Source organism: Vidua macroura, chromosome 5, assembly GCF_024509145.1.
Source record: "Vidua macroura isolate BioBank_ID:100142 chromosome 5, ASM2450914v1, whole genome shotgun sequence".
In the NCBI taxonomy this organism is placed as follows: Eukaryota; Metazoa; Chordata; class Aves; order Passeriformes; family Viduidae; genus Vidua; species Vidua macroura.
The window spans coordinates 3,715,503-3,731,194 of record NC_071575.1 but is presented as its reverse complement, the minus strand read 5'-3'; the positions used below and the strand labels follow the sequence as shown (position 1 = coordinate 3,731,194).

Below are 15,692 nucleotides of genomic sequence, written 5' to 3'. Positions count from 1 at the left end.
TTCCTTGGGCTGAGCATGGGCTCCAGCAGTGCAAGCACAACGCAAACAAAAGAGGTGAGGGTAAGAAAGGAGCTTATTTGTAGGAAAGGAAGCAGAAATTGTGCCTCTGCTTTAAAATGGGAATGAGGGGAAAAATGACTTCTGCACGAGAAAGCACTGAAGAGCTTTTTGTAGCACACTGTAGGATGAGATATGACAAGCTGATGCTTCCCATGTGATCCAGTTATTTAATGCAATGTGCACTCCTTGGATGTGTTAGTGCTTAACCATTACTGTTAAAACATTAAAAAAGCAAAACTATAAATAGCTTCTACTCTTTAGTAGCTCCCAAGCTATGTTTTTGGCTTTTTTATGTATTGATGTGTATGCATAGGGATGTGTGTGTGTATACATATATTTAAAGGCAAACAGCAGACAGAGTTTTGTGCAATAGTCATACTGAATATCTAAAATGCTACCATTTTTAGTTTACACTACAAGTGGAAACAAGTGTGCCCCCGAAAATACCCCTGCTGGAGGAAGGCAAAACTTTCTTGAAGGTTGAACTTGGGAGGAAACAAAATAATGACTCCATTTCTTGGGGGAAGAAAAAAAAAAAATAAAAGAAAGAAAAACAGGGCAGATATATGCCTGAAAGAAAGACCAGAAACTAGATACCTAATTATACCCTGCAGTAAGCTGTCAGAAACTGGCAGCAGTGGGAGGGAAGGAAGCAAAGCTGATCTCAGGGAGTTCAAGCATAATCTGCTCCAACCATACTTAAAATGCCTTTTGTGTGGGAAAGGAAGCTTCTGGGATTCTCTGACACGTGCTTTGTGCTGCACTTATCTAACCCATTCAAATGGTCAGGGCTGAAGTGACAGATAAGTGTAAAAAAGTTTCACCTGGCCAGCAGCAAAATTCAACGATGCCTTGGCTTCCAAATGCAGCCTTTGTAACTAAACTGCTGATCCTGTGTTATGGTTCAGGGAATGCAGATCCTCTTCAAAAGGATACTGAAGTGTTAACAGTCTATTGCTTGTAATTACATTTCAGTTCAGAGAGCTTTCAATGCCAGCAGAAAGTGCCAAGACATTTCTTTTCATGCTTGTAGCGGGGTAGGGGCTTCGAGAGTGGATTTGGGGTTTGCTTTTTGGTATTTTGTCTTCACTCAGTCTTAGCATAGAGCATCAATTGATCTGACCTTGAGAAAGTGAAAGTTCTTCATAGTTTAGGTGACTGAAAAGTGGGTTTATTATAGTGAATTAAGAGAAGTGTTTTCTTGATGGAGGTTTGGTTCCTAGAGAGCACGTAGCTGCCCTGCTGGTGCAGGGTTTTAAACTGTTGCAGACTGGATCTGTGAAGGTCTGTAAGTGCATAGTGTTCATCAAATTAACTGCAGCAGTAAAAAAAAAAAACATAAAGATTTGTGCTTTTATAAATGGGGTTAGGAAGGCCTGGGAATGGAAAGGTTTGGACAGGCCCCTAAAGGTACCAGGGCAAGCAGGGACCAAGCCCTTCCCAGGGGTCACCCTGGCAGGCATTTCTCACAGCATTCCCCTGGGAGCAAACTCCTCCAGGGCTCTCAATGCTTTTGTTCAAGTTGGTCTTTCTTCAGTGTTTAACTCTGCACCTTAGGCTGGGTAAAGATTTCTAACTTCCAGCTCAGCCTCTCTCCTACAAGGGACACCTTAACCCTAGGCTGCCCTTGTGCTCTGACAGTAGTGGTTAAAAGCATGCACCTGGGAGTTTCAGCTTGGGATCTCTACCTGCTTAACCAACCCCACCTCGGAGTGCTCCAACTACCAGAGCACTGGATAAAAGGAGGAGGCTGATTAATACTTTTTATCATTATTTATTAGAGGTTGGAGCTGTAGGTCACTTCTCCAGGATGTAGAATGTAATTCAATTCCTTTCTCTGCTAAGATTGGGAATCCTTGTCCAGTCCCTCCAAAACTGCTTTACTGATTGTTGCTTTCAACATCAAGTTCTCAGGACTCTGCATCACACTTGTTTTGCTGTCTAATGTGCCTCCTGTGAGCTGTGAACTTTGTAGATGGGAAACTTTCTGATAAAAATATAAAAACAATGCAAGTGGATTGGCTGTTTCTAGATTGTTAAAGATGATGGTTTCACCTAGCAGGATTTTGACTTTTCCATTGAAATCAGGGGAAGTTTTTGGTTCTAGTCTGAAAGTTTGCTAGTTAGTTGCTGAAGGGGTATCTTTCAGGGTGGTTCCCTCAGGAAAATCTGGTAATAGCTTGAAGAACAGGGAAAAAAAAAAAAAAAAAAAGAAAAAGCAAACAGAATTTGCCCTAATAATCTTCTAGGGCAAAGATGTGAAAGAGAGCAGGATAATACCCATTAAATGTACACACAGGAAGTTAAAATTAATTTCAAAGAAAACATCTTTTATTATTTTACATATGTGTTTGAACAAAGCAGCAACTCTGTAACTGCACTGAAATTAATATGAAATCAAAAATAATCACAGCTTGTGATTTCTCTGAATGATACATAATCACTCTTCTACAGTGCACATGACACAATCTGAAACATTACCATTTCTTGGAGGGAGAAAGACATGGCAGGATTAGGACTGGGAGGAAGGGGGACAGCAGTGTTTTCTGATGCCCTGAATGCCAGGTTAGCAGTTGCATGTGTCCTGTGGAATAAAGGAATTAACTTCTTCTATCGCATGCCACAAAAGCTCTTGGCTTCAGATCCAAAACATGGTCTAGCCCTTGGTTCCTTCCTGCTAGTTTCAGCTGCAAGCTCCCTTCTGGCTTGACTAAAACCTGTTCATCTTAGGAAGATGGAGTTGCTAGGATCAGGTCTTTGCCCTGTTGGTTGTACGGGGCAGTGCACCATGTAAATATTAAGGTATTGGATCAGCAGTGAAGTCCCCTCTCCTGCTTGGTCCCACAGTCTGCACAGAAGGATGACAGCTCCAAAGGACAGAAATACTACTTCAGAGACACCTCTTCTGAGCAATGCATGAGACAAAGGAAGAGTTTCATTCCAGCCATGCTGGAAGCTAATTCCAGGAAGCTGCAGTTCTAAGGAAAAAGGATTTCACTGAATTCTGGCAGTAACAGATGTCCATAAATTAACTGGAAATAAGCTACAAGCCAGTAAACTCTATAAACTCAATAAACTCTAGCACAACTCATGGAACAGAGGAGACCTGCCAAGCAGTGTCATTAACAGAAACCTTTCAGAATCAAGCCACTGTCCAACAGCAGCTGGAGAAGCCAGATTTCCTGCTCCATCAGTGGGTCCATGCAATTCCCTGGCAGGGACTTGGACAAAGTGCACTGTTTCAAGGAGCTAAGAAGGGGAAGAAGGGAAAGGTCTTTGCATTGCTCAGACCAAGGACAGCCCATCTGGCTAATTAGTGCAGAGAGCAACAAAGCAGAGTTTTTTATGCAACCTTACTTGGTACGAATTAGGGAAAGGGTACAAGATATTTCTAGATTCCTTCTCCTCCCTTCTGTTCAATTTCAACTCGCAAGCAAAGCATTTTTTAAAAATTCCTTATCACTGAAGTTCCTCCTACGCATTTTTAAGACTCACAGAACACTGGTGGGAAAAAAAAACCCACAAAAAACAACTAACCAAATCCAGAGCTAAAAGCAGATTTGGCATCTGAAGCAGATTCACATCAGTCAGCTCACCTCCACTGCTATTCCAAAGATGGAGATGCCTGGCTCCCTCTCTGTGCAAACACAAACCTCTTCCTTGGAAGAGGTGCCACAGCCCTCAGGGTACAGTGGTTCAGCAGCACCTTTTCTCTGAGGAACTGGCACCACACTTCTAACACGTAACAAGACAGAGCTCTGCCAAAGGCTGGCTGCAGACGGACAGACCTCAGCATTTCTGCAGTCAGCACTCACCACGCTGAAGGTGCGGCTCGTTTTTCCTGCCAGCAACCAGCTCCCTGAGGTCTATCTATGAGGACCATTCCAAGGAATCCCATGGAAGTCACCACCCAAGTCAGCAAGCACTGCAAGCAAAGGGAGTGCTCCTCTTCCTGCAGTGCATGGCCCCTCTGAAAAGCAAGGCTGGGGGACACTGGAGATACCCTATGGATAAATGGGATTTGGGCTCCAGTTTCAGGCCTTGCACGCTGGGTGCACAGCACAGCTGTGACTGTGGAGAGGTGCTGCAGCCAAAGGACCTTCCCTGTGTTATATCCCAAGTCCTTCCATGTGCTTGCTCTTCTGGGAACTGCAGACAAGCCCTTGTTTTGTGCAACGAGATGAAATGGCAATTTCCTTCTCTCTCCAGTGAAAGGAAAAGGATTCAAATCTGTGTTCTTCCCATTACAGCTGCTTCTAGAAGCAGCCAAGCAATTCTCGTCCTGATGAGACAAAGGAGAAGAAACCCAAGTAGTGGTAAGAGGAAGAAACTGCTTCCCATTGTTGATTTCACAGAGGGAAACACATGCAAAGAGGTATTTTCCTGCTCTTATTCATGAAGTGAAGGATAGAGAAACAGAAAAGGAACTCTTTTGCCTGTATAACTGAAAGAGCACATGATCTGCTTCACACACAGAGCCTGGCACAACTTAAGAACAGAGCCTATGCTGCAGTGTGACCTTCCTAGGAAGATACATCAGTATTGAGAGGATGGAGAGCTGCTGGAGCAGAATTTCAGTGCACATGGATGCTGAGATTTGGGTTAAGAACTCAAACTTCTGTGCAGAACATCTTGTTTGCACCCTGTGTATGGAGCTGCCTGGTAAAGCAGGAAGGTGGAAAGAAGAGGCAGAGCAGACTCATTTCTGATACTTCAGTGTGGTGTGAGCTGACTGTAATTAGGAAAACCAACTCAGTTGTGCTGGCTCCAAGGCTTTTCATCATATACACAGGCTGATTTGTGCTTCTAAAATCACAGTGCTCCTCTAGAATTAAGACACTCCTCGCTAAGCCAAATCTTTCACATTAATTTCTCATGCAAACCTTGCTTATCTTCTTTGGAATGTCTATGGAGACACAAGTCTTATCTTTCTCTGGCTAGGAGAACAGAGGCAATAGAAGGTGCATGTTGTTAGGGAAATGTTCCTGGGCAGGCAAGTCCCAGCTGCTAATTCATGTTAGGGGGACTCTACCTGCATGTTGAAGAAAGAGGAGGGACCAGAGGTCAGATTGTATGGGGTATCCCTGAGCTGCAAACCACATGAGAGATGAGAGGAACAAAAGAACTGGAAGACACAGACATTTGTATTCTAAAAGATCAGGCCTGGGAGTCTGGGGCTCTGGTACTATCCTGGCTTGATGATCTTCTCTTTGAATCTTTGCATGCAAGGAAGGAGCAAAGGTGGACTGGGACTCTTTTTGTTTGGCCCTTGTTCCAAAGAAGGGCCCCTCTTGGAAGCTGTGCCAGCTGGAGCAGGTGGATGTTCCTTGCAACAGTTGGGATCAGAGTGGGTGCCAAAAGAGCCTCTTGCTGCAGCACTGAGTTCTGGGCAAAGACAACTCTGCCAATTCAAACTCTGTGGTGGTTTCCTCTGCTGCTGAGCGCAGGCTGCTGGCTCCCTAGTGGGATGTGAAAAGGCAGGGGTGTTCACAGAATGCTAAATAGGGGGGAGGGAACAATATAACTTTCACCTCAGCCCTGCAGCAAGTTGCTCTGGCTACTGAAGCTTCCTTTGAGGGGCCCTGCCTCTCCACAGCTGCCAGATGACTGCAAAACAGAACTTTGTTTCAGGCTGACAGTGATGCAGTGGCAAATCCCCAAGCAAAGAGAATTTGTTAAAGTCCATAGGCACTTACTCTTCACAAGGAGAATGTTAAGCCTTAAAGCCTTCTCTTGGCACAGAGCCACCACAGCCCAGCTTCTGGTGTGCTCCAGTCACAGCCTGGACAAACAGCACATTCTACAAATGGCTGATGGTGGCTTCTTGTGTGGGGAAGAGCTTTGCCCTCAAACACCTCACAAAGAGGAGGGTGGGCTCCCCTGATCTTTGCACACAAAGTGTGGAAAAGAATGAGCTGTGAGAGCTGAACAAAACTGGGATTGCTGGGACAAGCCTACTCCTTTTACCCTGTTTCCATTGTGGCTCAATTATGGCTGGCAGCAATGTACAGTCACAGCTGAAAGTCTGTGGGCAGCTGTCAGGATGGCAGATGAGTATCAATAACATTAAGGGGCTTTTAGTGCTAAAACAGGGAGTTTTCTTTAACATTAGCTAGATTAGAAAATCACCCCAGGTCCCTCCCCATTCTTCCCCTCTTCCCTTTCCAGTACGTAAAACCCCTCACAGCAGATCTTTAGGCACACCTGTCTTAACCCCTAGCTCCAGTTTTCTTTTTTAAAAGCAAGTTGCACAGCATCATCCACATCCTGCACTATGTAAGATGCCTCCACCAGGCTGGGGTCGAAGCAGAAGTCCCGGTGTCCATGGAACACTGTCTCCACTGTTTTCTTGGGAACGTCGCCGTTGTGGCGGTAGACCCCAGTGCAGACCAGAATCGACTCGCAGCTCTCCACTGAATTGTTGCAGTCATTCCTCAGCTCCAGGGAAACCTCAGCCTGGGGACTGGCTGCCTGTGGGCTCCTCTTCAGCCCAGCCTGGACCTGGTTCTGCTGAGCTGACTTGAGGTAGTTGTTGTAGAGGTTTGCCCCATAGACGTCAGACATAGGGTTATCCCTGGATAAGGTCACAGCGTGAACCAGAAAGGAGAAACAAGCCCATGAGAATGGGCTCAGAAATGAGAAACAAGCCCTCTGGCTCTGGGGGACTGAGATCAAGCCAGCACTGAAGGAGGAAGGGGTGTGAGATAGCTGCTAAGATCATGAGGAGCAGCTGGTGTTGGCCAGTGAGTCTGCCCTGCTCAGGACATGTGCACCTTTCTAAGGGGAGACAGCACATCCCAAGCACCCAGAGCAGTTTCAGCCATGACTGGATTATAACCCCTATGTTCCCAAAGTGTTTGGCCAAACTGAGCTAACAGTACTGCACCTGGGTCTCTTAATTTTGTCTTTAATTGAGTCGCACTCTGCATCCTGCAGTGCACAGCTTTGCTGTGTAGGGTACAAAAAGCTAGCAAGCCTCTGTTCCAGGATGTGAGGCTCCAGAGATACCATGGGAATTTTGGTATTAACTTTAGAAATATCCAGAGGGAAAAAAAAAAAAAAAACAAGCAAGTAAGAAAAAAAAAAAGAAAAAAAAAAAAAACAAACCCAAAACCAAACAAAACCCCCACCACCACTAAAGAGCAGTCAGTTTGCAACTCCCCAAGGAAACCAGCAGGAAAAAGTCTCTTACCCAACTGCATAGAGGCGTCGGATGGGAGCCTTCCAGCCCTGCTGCTCTGCCTGCTGCTGGATCAAGTATTGGGCATAGCGGTAGGTGACTGGGCTGGGCTTGCCAATCAGGGCCTCGTACTTCAGCTCCCTGCCTGTCACCTTCTTGTAAATGCTCTCCAAGCAGAGAAGGAAAGTGCCATGGCCAAACCTGCCCCAGAAAGGAGGTCATCAGCATCCCCAGAAACACCACTGAAGCAGCAAGCACTCCTTGGTTATTGCCTGTTTTGGACACGGTGCCCACACACACTTCCACAGACAGTGGTCTGGCTTTTGCTCCTACCCAGGTTTTAGCCTTTTTTTCTCATGCAGCTTACATCATACAATCAAGCTCTTAAAACATTCAGATGCTGAAAAAACACAGTAGGAAAAGATCACCTGCACGAGAGGAGTATGGAATTGGCTAAACCAAATACCACACGTGCTTTTCACCTGGGCATCTTGGCTTCAGCCATCCACAGGAGGTCCATGTTGCAGGCAAGGATGGGCAGATGGGGGTATGGTACATCCTGCAGCTCTGCCCCAGGGTTCCCATTGCTCAGGAGCACATCAGCAATGAGCTGCAGGCTCGTCTCCCACCTCACTGGCTCGCCAAACAGAATCACCCCTGCAAGATTTTGAGGAAACCCTTTGGAAACTCACAGCATCCAAAAGCCACCCGCTAACAAAACCCCTCCTGTGCTGGGCTGCCCTGGCAAGTACAGCTACCAGTGGAACATGGCAGGTGCCAGAGCTCCAGTCTGCACATCACTGCACCATGTGCACCACTGGTTCCAGAAACTGGCACATGGCACAGGGAAAAGTTGCTTTTATCCAGCTTTTTCCAGCAGCGAGGCTGCCTCCTGGCTGTACCCTCTGAATATGCTGCCCACGGATAGCAGTGAGCTGACAGCACATCATTAGCTCCCATCCCAGCTGGCCTGCCTTGCTCCTAGCTCTGCTTGCTGCTCATATGTAAACACAGGCCACTGCTTACCTTCTATAGTGGGGAAGCCAGTGGTGGGAGGAGGCTGCCAGAAAAGAAGGAAGGCTGGATTAGTAACGCAAAACCTAATGCCATCTCCAAAACAAAACTAAAAATGCCTCCCTTGAACCTGCCAAGGCAGTTCCATAATAAGGCAGGACAAAGCCACCTGGAATCCTGAAGGAGTATTTTTTCCCCCTCCCCCGTCCCAGATGGGATTTCACAGATCTTGTACTCCTGTCTCAGAGCTGGAGATGTCAACCAAACCACCTTACCCCTCACGGCAAGGAACAGCAATGGAAGGCTGGTGTGGCATGAGAAAGGAGAGGGGAGAGTCGCTGCCCTTCCTGCAGGAGCCAACACCGGGAAAAGCAGAGGGGCTGCTTGCTCAGGGACAGTGCCAGGCTCCTGCTAAGGGACCTCACTGGCAGCTGCCCTGTCCCTTTGCTGCGTGCTGTGACCAGCTCTGCAGCAGAACACCCCTTCTGCTGCTGTTTCAGGAAATTACCAGTTCTTTCGGCCTCCGGCTCAGGTCCACCATGTCTAACAGGGGATATGCCTTCCTCAGGGCCTCTATGGTGACCACGTGCTTGAACCCCAGGCTAGTTCAGACCATCAAGGAATGTTGTGGAGACTGGTTTGTTTGAGGTTTAAAGTGACAGTTTTTCTTTAAGTTACGTGCAGAAGCATCTATAGGATTAAGGAATGCAAGTCCTAGTAGCATAGCAGTTAAAGCATAACCTCATGGCTTTCAGCCAGACAAGGAACCCTTCCACCAGACCAAACTGCTCAAAGCCCCGTCATATTTGAGTTCCTTCAACTGCTGTCAGATTCTGGGGAAAACCTTATCCCTGGGACAGCTGGGAGTGATCTCTAATGGGCTTTGCCGTGAAAGAATGGGAGAAGCACAACTTTATCTCAAAAGTGAGACACCTAAAGCTGATGGAGTCCTCATGGTCACATCCCACCAACAGAACAGCAATCGCAGGAGAAGTCATGAGCACGAGAAGCCAAACACTGAACGGGGGAGCCAGGAAGTGACCAACGTGGAGATCAACAGCACCTGAGCCTGTCCACAAGGACGCTGCCCCATAAGGTAAGCCCAATGACCTTTGTGTCTCCTTGTGCTTCAGAAGCTGAGCAAGCGAGTGCCAGGGGCAGTAGGGGTAGGGCGGGAGCAGCAGCCTTTAGCCGGGACGCCGCAGCAGGGCGCGCAGAGCACCGCGAGGCACAAAGGATACTTGTGGGCGTTCTCCTCCACGGGCCCCTGCCCGGCCACCAGCATGCACCTCTGGTGGAACTGGCTGAAGAGCTGCAGAGGGCTGTGGGACAGGATCACCTGCTCCGGAGACACCTGCGGGACGGAGGGAGAGGCCGGCTGGGAGCCGCAGGGAGGATTTTCGCCCCCTCCCGCCGGCGGTCGGGTGGCATCGCTGCCCCTCTGCAGCCCCTCGGGCCGGGGCCAGGCCGGGCACTCCTGGTGCTTCCGTGCCGGGGGGACCGCTCGGGCTCCCTCCAGCCGGCGCTCCGAGGCCGGGACACCGCTCCCGCTGCCCCGTCACCATTACCTGCAGCCCCAGCGCCTGGGACAGCTCTCGGGCCTTAGCCGACCGCAGGCAGTTCCCGGCGTTGGTCAGGAACACGACGGGCACCCTCAGCCGCCCGCCGCCGTCCGCCAGCCTCTGGAAGGCGCGGCGGGCGGCGGGCACGGGCTGGCTGCCCCGCACCAGCACGCCGTCCACATCGAACAGGAACCCGAAGGCCGGCGGCTGCAAGGCGAGCGGAGGGCACGGTCAGCCGGGAGAGCCTCCCCGCCCGCCCCGCGCCCGCCCCGCGCCCCTCCGCGCACGCACCCGGCCGCAGAGCCCGCGGGCGGGCGGCCCCGGGGCGCGCAGCAGCGCCCGGCCGGCCCGCAGCGAGCCGCGCAGCGCCATCCGCCCCGGCGACCTCGGGCACGCCGCCGCCCTCGGACTACAGCTCCCACCCGCCCCTGCGGCCGCGGACACGCCGCCGCTGCCGGCCTACAGCTCCCCGCGGCCGGCGGGGCGGGGCGGCCCGGCCGCACCGCGGTTCTGGGTGTTCTGAGGGAAGGGTGCTGCCCCTGCTGCGGGCGAAGCGGGTTTGGGGAGAGCTGGAGAGGGGAGCGGGTGTTGGAAGCAGCAGCGGGGCTGGCGGGACCCGCAAAGGGGTGCGCTGGCCACAGGCAGCCGTGCCATGGCCAGAATCACCGGCGAGCAGAGATTTGGGCAGGAGGGAGCGAAAGGCTTTGAGCCCTGCAAGGCAATCAGAGCGGGTTTATCTCAGCCCTTCACAAAGTCAAAGGACGGGAGACTCCCGGGCTGTGGGCGGAACTGCTGCAGAGCTGCAGGGCCCCGCTCTCGTGATAAGGAAGGCGGCGGCCCGGGCGCAGCCTGGTTTCGGTCTGGCTGGTTGCTGCTTACCCTGCCTGCCGCTCTGCATGCCGAGGAATTGCGCCGCAGCTTGTCACCTCTGCCAGCCGACCGCGGCAGGGACTGTCCCAGAATCACAGAACAATGAGTTTGGAAGAGACCTCTGAGATCATCCAGTCCAACCCGTGCCCCAACACCTCAACCAGACTACAGCACCAAGTGCCACGTCCAGTCTTTTTTTAAACACATCCAGAGATGGTGATTCTACCTGGGAAGACAATTCCAGTGCTTTATTATTCTTTCGGTGAAAAATCTTTTCCTAATATCCAACCTGTACCTTCCCTGACGGAGCTTGAGGCTGTGTCCTCTTGTTCTGTCAGTGGAAGAGACCGACCCCACCTGTCTGCACCTCCCTTCAGGAAATTGTAGAGAGCAATGAGGTCACCTCTGAGCCTCCTCTTCTCCAGGCTAAACAACCCCAGCTCCCTCAGCTGTTCCTCACAGGGTTTGTGTTCCCAGCCCCTCTCCAGCCTCGTTGCCTCCTCTGGATGCGCTCAAGCGTCAAAATGTCCCTGTGTGCTCGGCACTGGGGAGGTCCCACCTCGAGTGCTGCGTCCAGTTCTGGGTCCCTCCCTACAAGAAACTGAGGTGCGGAGCAAGTTCAGAGAAGGGCAGCGAAGCTGGTGAAGGGTGTGGGGTTCTATGAGGAGTAGCTGAGGGCTGGAAGAGAGGCTCAGGGGAGACATTATGGCTCTCTACAACTGACAGGAGGGCACAGCCAGGTGGGGGTCGGGCTCTTCCCCCAGGCAACAGCAACAGGACAAGAGGACATAGGCTCAAGGTGTGCCAGGCTGGACATCAGGAAGAATTTCTTCACTGAAAGCGTGGTCAGGTGTTGGAACAGACTGCCTAGGGAGGCGGTGGAATCACCATCCTTGGAGGTGTTCAAGAAATGACTGGATGTGGCAGTTACGGCCATGGTCTGGTTGACAGGGTGGTGGTCAGTTAGTTTGGATGACCTTTGGATGACCTTGATGACCTTGCGGGTCTTTTCCAACCTTAAGAACTCTGTGAGTTGCTGCCCTGCCTTTGCTCAGCCTTTCCTATGAAAACCCTTTTTCCTACAGATAAATAAGGTTCTCTAAAACTCTGGTCACTTTTTTTGCCCTGACAGACTGCGTCCCTCTTTCCTGCAACCTGAAACAGAAATCTTGGTGCTGAACTCAGCTGAGGCGCTTCCAAACCTGGGGAAAGTAAAAGGTTCATTTCACATCCATGGAGATGAAACAATGTTTGTTTGCTTTCTGACTGGGCTTAGGATCTCCTGAGTCCCTCCACAGGGCAGGTTTAACACGTATGACTTTAGGCATCAATTACACAGTGTAATTGTTTGTTTTTACGCTTCCATTGCCATGAACACCAACCTTAATTTCTTTTTGACCCACTTTAACACCCAGAGCCCTATTTGCAGAGCTATTAAAGCACTGGCAATTTAGAGATATACATTTGTACAGATGGTTATTCCTCCTTAAGTGCTTTTTGCCTTAACTGAATTACCTACCGTTTATTTTTTGTAATTTCCTCAATTTGCCAGGATCACTTTAATTTCTCTGAAGTGTTTGCAGCTCATCCTGCTCTGGCAAAATTTGTGCTGGCCTTGGAGACATTACTGAAAATATTTAGCTGCATGAAGAACTGGGCTTCAAACCTTCTTCCACCAGCACAAGGAAACCAGCTACAGCTACTCTGAGGTGTGCCTTCTCAACTATGTACAAACCAGAGGCCTCCAGCCCTCACCTTCCCTGGCTGTCGATGAAAAATAGTCAGAGAGAGAGGCAAAGACTTTCTGAAATTAATGACAAACACAGGAGCCTTGTCTCGAGTGCTTCTCACCCATCCACCAAGGCGGTCCCTCCAGGCAGAGTGAAAATGTGATTGATTTGCTGTGATTTCTGCTTAGGGTATTTGCTAACGTGGATTTATGGCCTTTTAATGATACAGCCACTTGCAAGTTAGGCGGGTTGTTTTGCTTGCTGGTTTCGGTGCCTCTAGACTGAACTGCACTTTTGGGGTCTGTCAGTGCCTTTTATTTTAAGTGTAGGGATACTTTTGCCCCTTTCTCTCCGTTCCCGAGGCGTGCAAAAGAGCTGGGAGAGACATCCAGCCTGTTCCCTATCGCAGAGAAGATTTCATTGCTAAAAAAAGGAAAAAAATTTTGTGTATTAAATATTCAAGAGTTCTGGCAGGGCAGAGAGGGGGACATGTTGGGGGTTTTGGGGGTGGGTGTTTTTGGGGGTAGGGGTTTTTGGGGCTGGGGCTTTGGGGGTGGGAATTTTAGGGGTGGGGTTTTTGGGGCTGGGAGTTTTGGGGGTAGGGGTTTTTGTGGGTGGGGGTTTTGGGGGTGAGGGTTTTGGGGGTGGGGGTTTTGGGGGATGGGGTTTTTTGGGGTAGGGTTTTGGGGGTGGGGGTTTTAGAGGTGGGGATTTTAGGGGTGGGGTTTTTGGGGGTAGGGTTTTGGGGGCTGGCATTTTGGGGGTGGGGTTTTTAGAGGTGGAGATTTTAGGGGTGGAGTTTTTGGGGGTGGGGGTTTTGGGGCTGGGGGTTTTAGAGGTGGGGATTTTGGGCGTGAGGTTTTTGGGGCTGGGGGTTTTAGAGGTGGGGATTTTGGGCGTGAGGTTTTTGGGGCTGGGGGTTTTTGGGGCTGGGGGTTTTGGGGCTGGGAGTTTTGGGGCTGGGCGTTTTAGGGATTGGTTTTGGGGGTGGGTTTTTTGGGGGTGGGGGTTTTGGGGGGGTTGGGGTTGGGCGTTTTGGGGGTGGGGTTTTAGAGGTGGGGATTTTAGGGGTGGGGTTTTTGGGGCTGGGGGTTTCGGGGGTGGGGTTTTTAGAAGTGGAGATTTTAGGGGTGGGGGTTTTGGGGGTAGGGTTTGGGGTGGGGGTTTTGGGGCTGGGGGTTTTTGAGGGTGGGGGTTTTAGAGGTGGGGGTTCTTGGGGGTGGGCGTTTTGGGGGTGAGGACTTTGGGGCTGGGGGTTTTAGAGGTGGGGTTTTTGGGGGTGAGGGCTTTGGGGCTGGGGGTTTTAGAGGTGGGGTTTTTGGGGGTGAGGGCTTTGGGGCTGGGGGTTTTAGATCTGGGTTTTTTTGGGGGTGGGCGTTTTGGGGGTGCGGGTTTTATCCTCCCGATGCGGGTTGTTATCCCGGCGCGTCCCTGCGGGAGGCGCTCCTGCTCCACGGCGCGGGCGGGCCCGCAGCGCTCCCCTGCGCCCCGGCTCGGGGGGCTCCGGGCACGGGGGATGCGGGTGGGGATGAGCGGTCTGGCCGGAGGGAGGGAAAGGAGCGCGTTGTTCTGCTCCCAAGGGGACTCTGGGGCTATCCGCCCTTGGAGAGGTGTCCCCGAAGTGTGCGTGCGCTTTGCCCCTGCGGGCTGCCGGCGCTGCCGGGTTGGTTTTTCCAAGGAAGGCTGTCCCAACAGGCTGGAGCGCTTATTTTTAAACCGACACGGGCTGAGCCTGGCAGGCGCAGCGGGGACTGTGCAGAGCCTGCAGAGGCTGCTGAGCCCCGGCACCCCCAGGCAGGCTTTAGCCCATCATCCCTGTGCTGAATGCTCGCTGTGTCTTTTCCCCTTCCAGCGCTGGGAATATCTCTGTGTCTGCTTGGAGCTTCCCGTTCCGCCCGCTGTGCGTGGCCGGACCTCGTGATTTCCTCTGCAGGCACATCTGGCAGCAAATACCCCAAATACCCCTAGGGATCGTCTGTGTGCCCCTCTCACACCGCCCACAGGAGACTCCCCTTTCTTCCCCTGTCCACACCGTGCTTGGATGTCTCCCGCCCCCTTTCAGAGCTCGCTATAAAGACAAGCAAAACAGGCAGTTGCCCACAGCCTTCTCCCGTGGGTCCCTGTGTAAACTTTGCAGCTCTGTTTTCCCTGGGCTCACAGCCCTGTCATCACTCCCCTCTTCCTGACCTTCTCACATGCCCTTCGAATGCAGCCATACCTTCCATCTCTTTCCTTACTGCAGAGGCTCTAATGGCCTGAACCAGCCCTCCCCCCACGGTTTATCTCTCCTCTTCCCATGCTGCAGCCTGCTCATGGAATGATGGACAAGCTAAAGGTTGAGAAAATAAAGTAAAATGCCTTTCTTATCCTGTAATGACCAAGGGGGAGGACACAACCTGATAAAAATGACAAACCAGGAGAATTGAGAGCCAGACCCTTCACCTGCCTGTCCCTCAGTGCACAGAAAACACTCGATAGACCTGCTGTGATTGCAACTGCTGCAAGCCTGGAAAGAAAGGAATTAACGACTGAGCCAATTAGAGCTACAGGTTTCTGACCAAAGAAATGTCCTTCTGCTACCTGTGAAGAGGCTAATTCAGAGACTTAGGAAGAAAACCTGAAGCAGGCTGATCATTTGGAGCTGGTGGAAAACGCATCTGCAGGCCCGTGTTTTATGGCCAGAGGGCTTTGCTTAGCATCTGGCACCTGCATAGTCCCACTGCAGTGATGGAGGCTCACATGACAGATAGATCCAGCTGCTTGCTTGGGCCTATCTCTGTTTTCAACCACTTACTTTGCTCCTCTGTTTTTATTGGCAGGATTTTTGACAGCAACTCGTGCTGGATCAGCCGTTTCCTGGCAGTGAGTGACCAGGAGGCAAACATTTCATCCTCTAAATTGCCCCAAAGGCAGTCTAGGATGCTCTGCAGCAAACACTTGTGCTGCAAACAAAGCTCCATCCACCTCCCATTTAAACAAATTGAACCTGAAGAGGCCACAGGGAGTGACAGATGGGGAAGATAACAGCCATAAGGCTTTAGGTATTGCTATGGCTGCTTGAAGTAACTGCAATAGGAGCTTCCATGAATTTTCTACTCTCCTTCCTTGCTCCTGAGTCTGGATGGAGACTGAAGCAGGCTCTTTTTGCCTCTTTCTGTTTGCTCTACTGAGCCTCCCACCACCCTTGTGGCTGCCTCCTCCTCTTTCATCTCAGCTCTCTCAAGCTGGTGCTTTCTTCCCATGCCCACCAGCAGTAATTTGGGCAAAGAGCCTCAC

The 15,692-nt window shown here is 50.9% G+C and overlaps 1 protein-coding gene and 2 long non-coding RNA genes across 3 annotated transcripts in view; 2 read left to right on the top strand and 1 right to left on the bottom strand.

Moving 5' to 3' along the window:
• Positions 1–2,369: 2,369 nt before the first annotated feature.
• HDHD5 (haloacid dehalogenase like hydrolase domain containing 5) lies at positions 2,370–10,188 on the bottom strand. Its single transcript, XM_053978350.1, has 8 exons — positions 10,108–10,188; positions 9,823–10,023; positions 9,496–9,608; positions 8,763–8,856; positions 8,267–8,300; positions 7,723–7,897; positions 7,253–7,441; positions 2,370–6,634 (listed from the first exon to the last, which is right to left on the bottom strand). The coding sequence occupies exons 1-8, from the start codon at positions 10,186–10,188 to the stop codon at positions 6,277–6,279; spliced, it is 1,245 nt and encodes a 414-aa protein (XP_053834325.1). The 3' UTR covers positions 2,370–6,276.
• LOC128807784 (uncharacterized) overlaps positions 8,968–15,692 on the top strand; it is a 20,770-nt gene continuing 14,045 nt past the window's right edge. The window contains exon 1 of the long non-coding RNA XR_008437271.1: positions 8,968–9,350. This is a non-coding gene — a long non-coding RNA (uncharacterized LOC128807784). The remainder of the gene's footprint in view (positions 9,351–15,692) is intronic.
• Positions 11,040–14,756, top strand: LOC128807783 (uncharacterized). Its single transcript, XR_008437270.1, has 3 exons — positions 11,040–11,714; positions 11,819–12,395; positions 14,269–14,756. It is a non-coding gene; the product is annotated as an uncharacterized LOC128807783 (long non-coding RNA).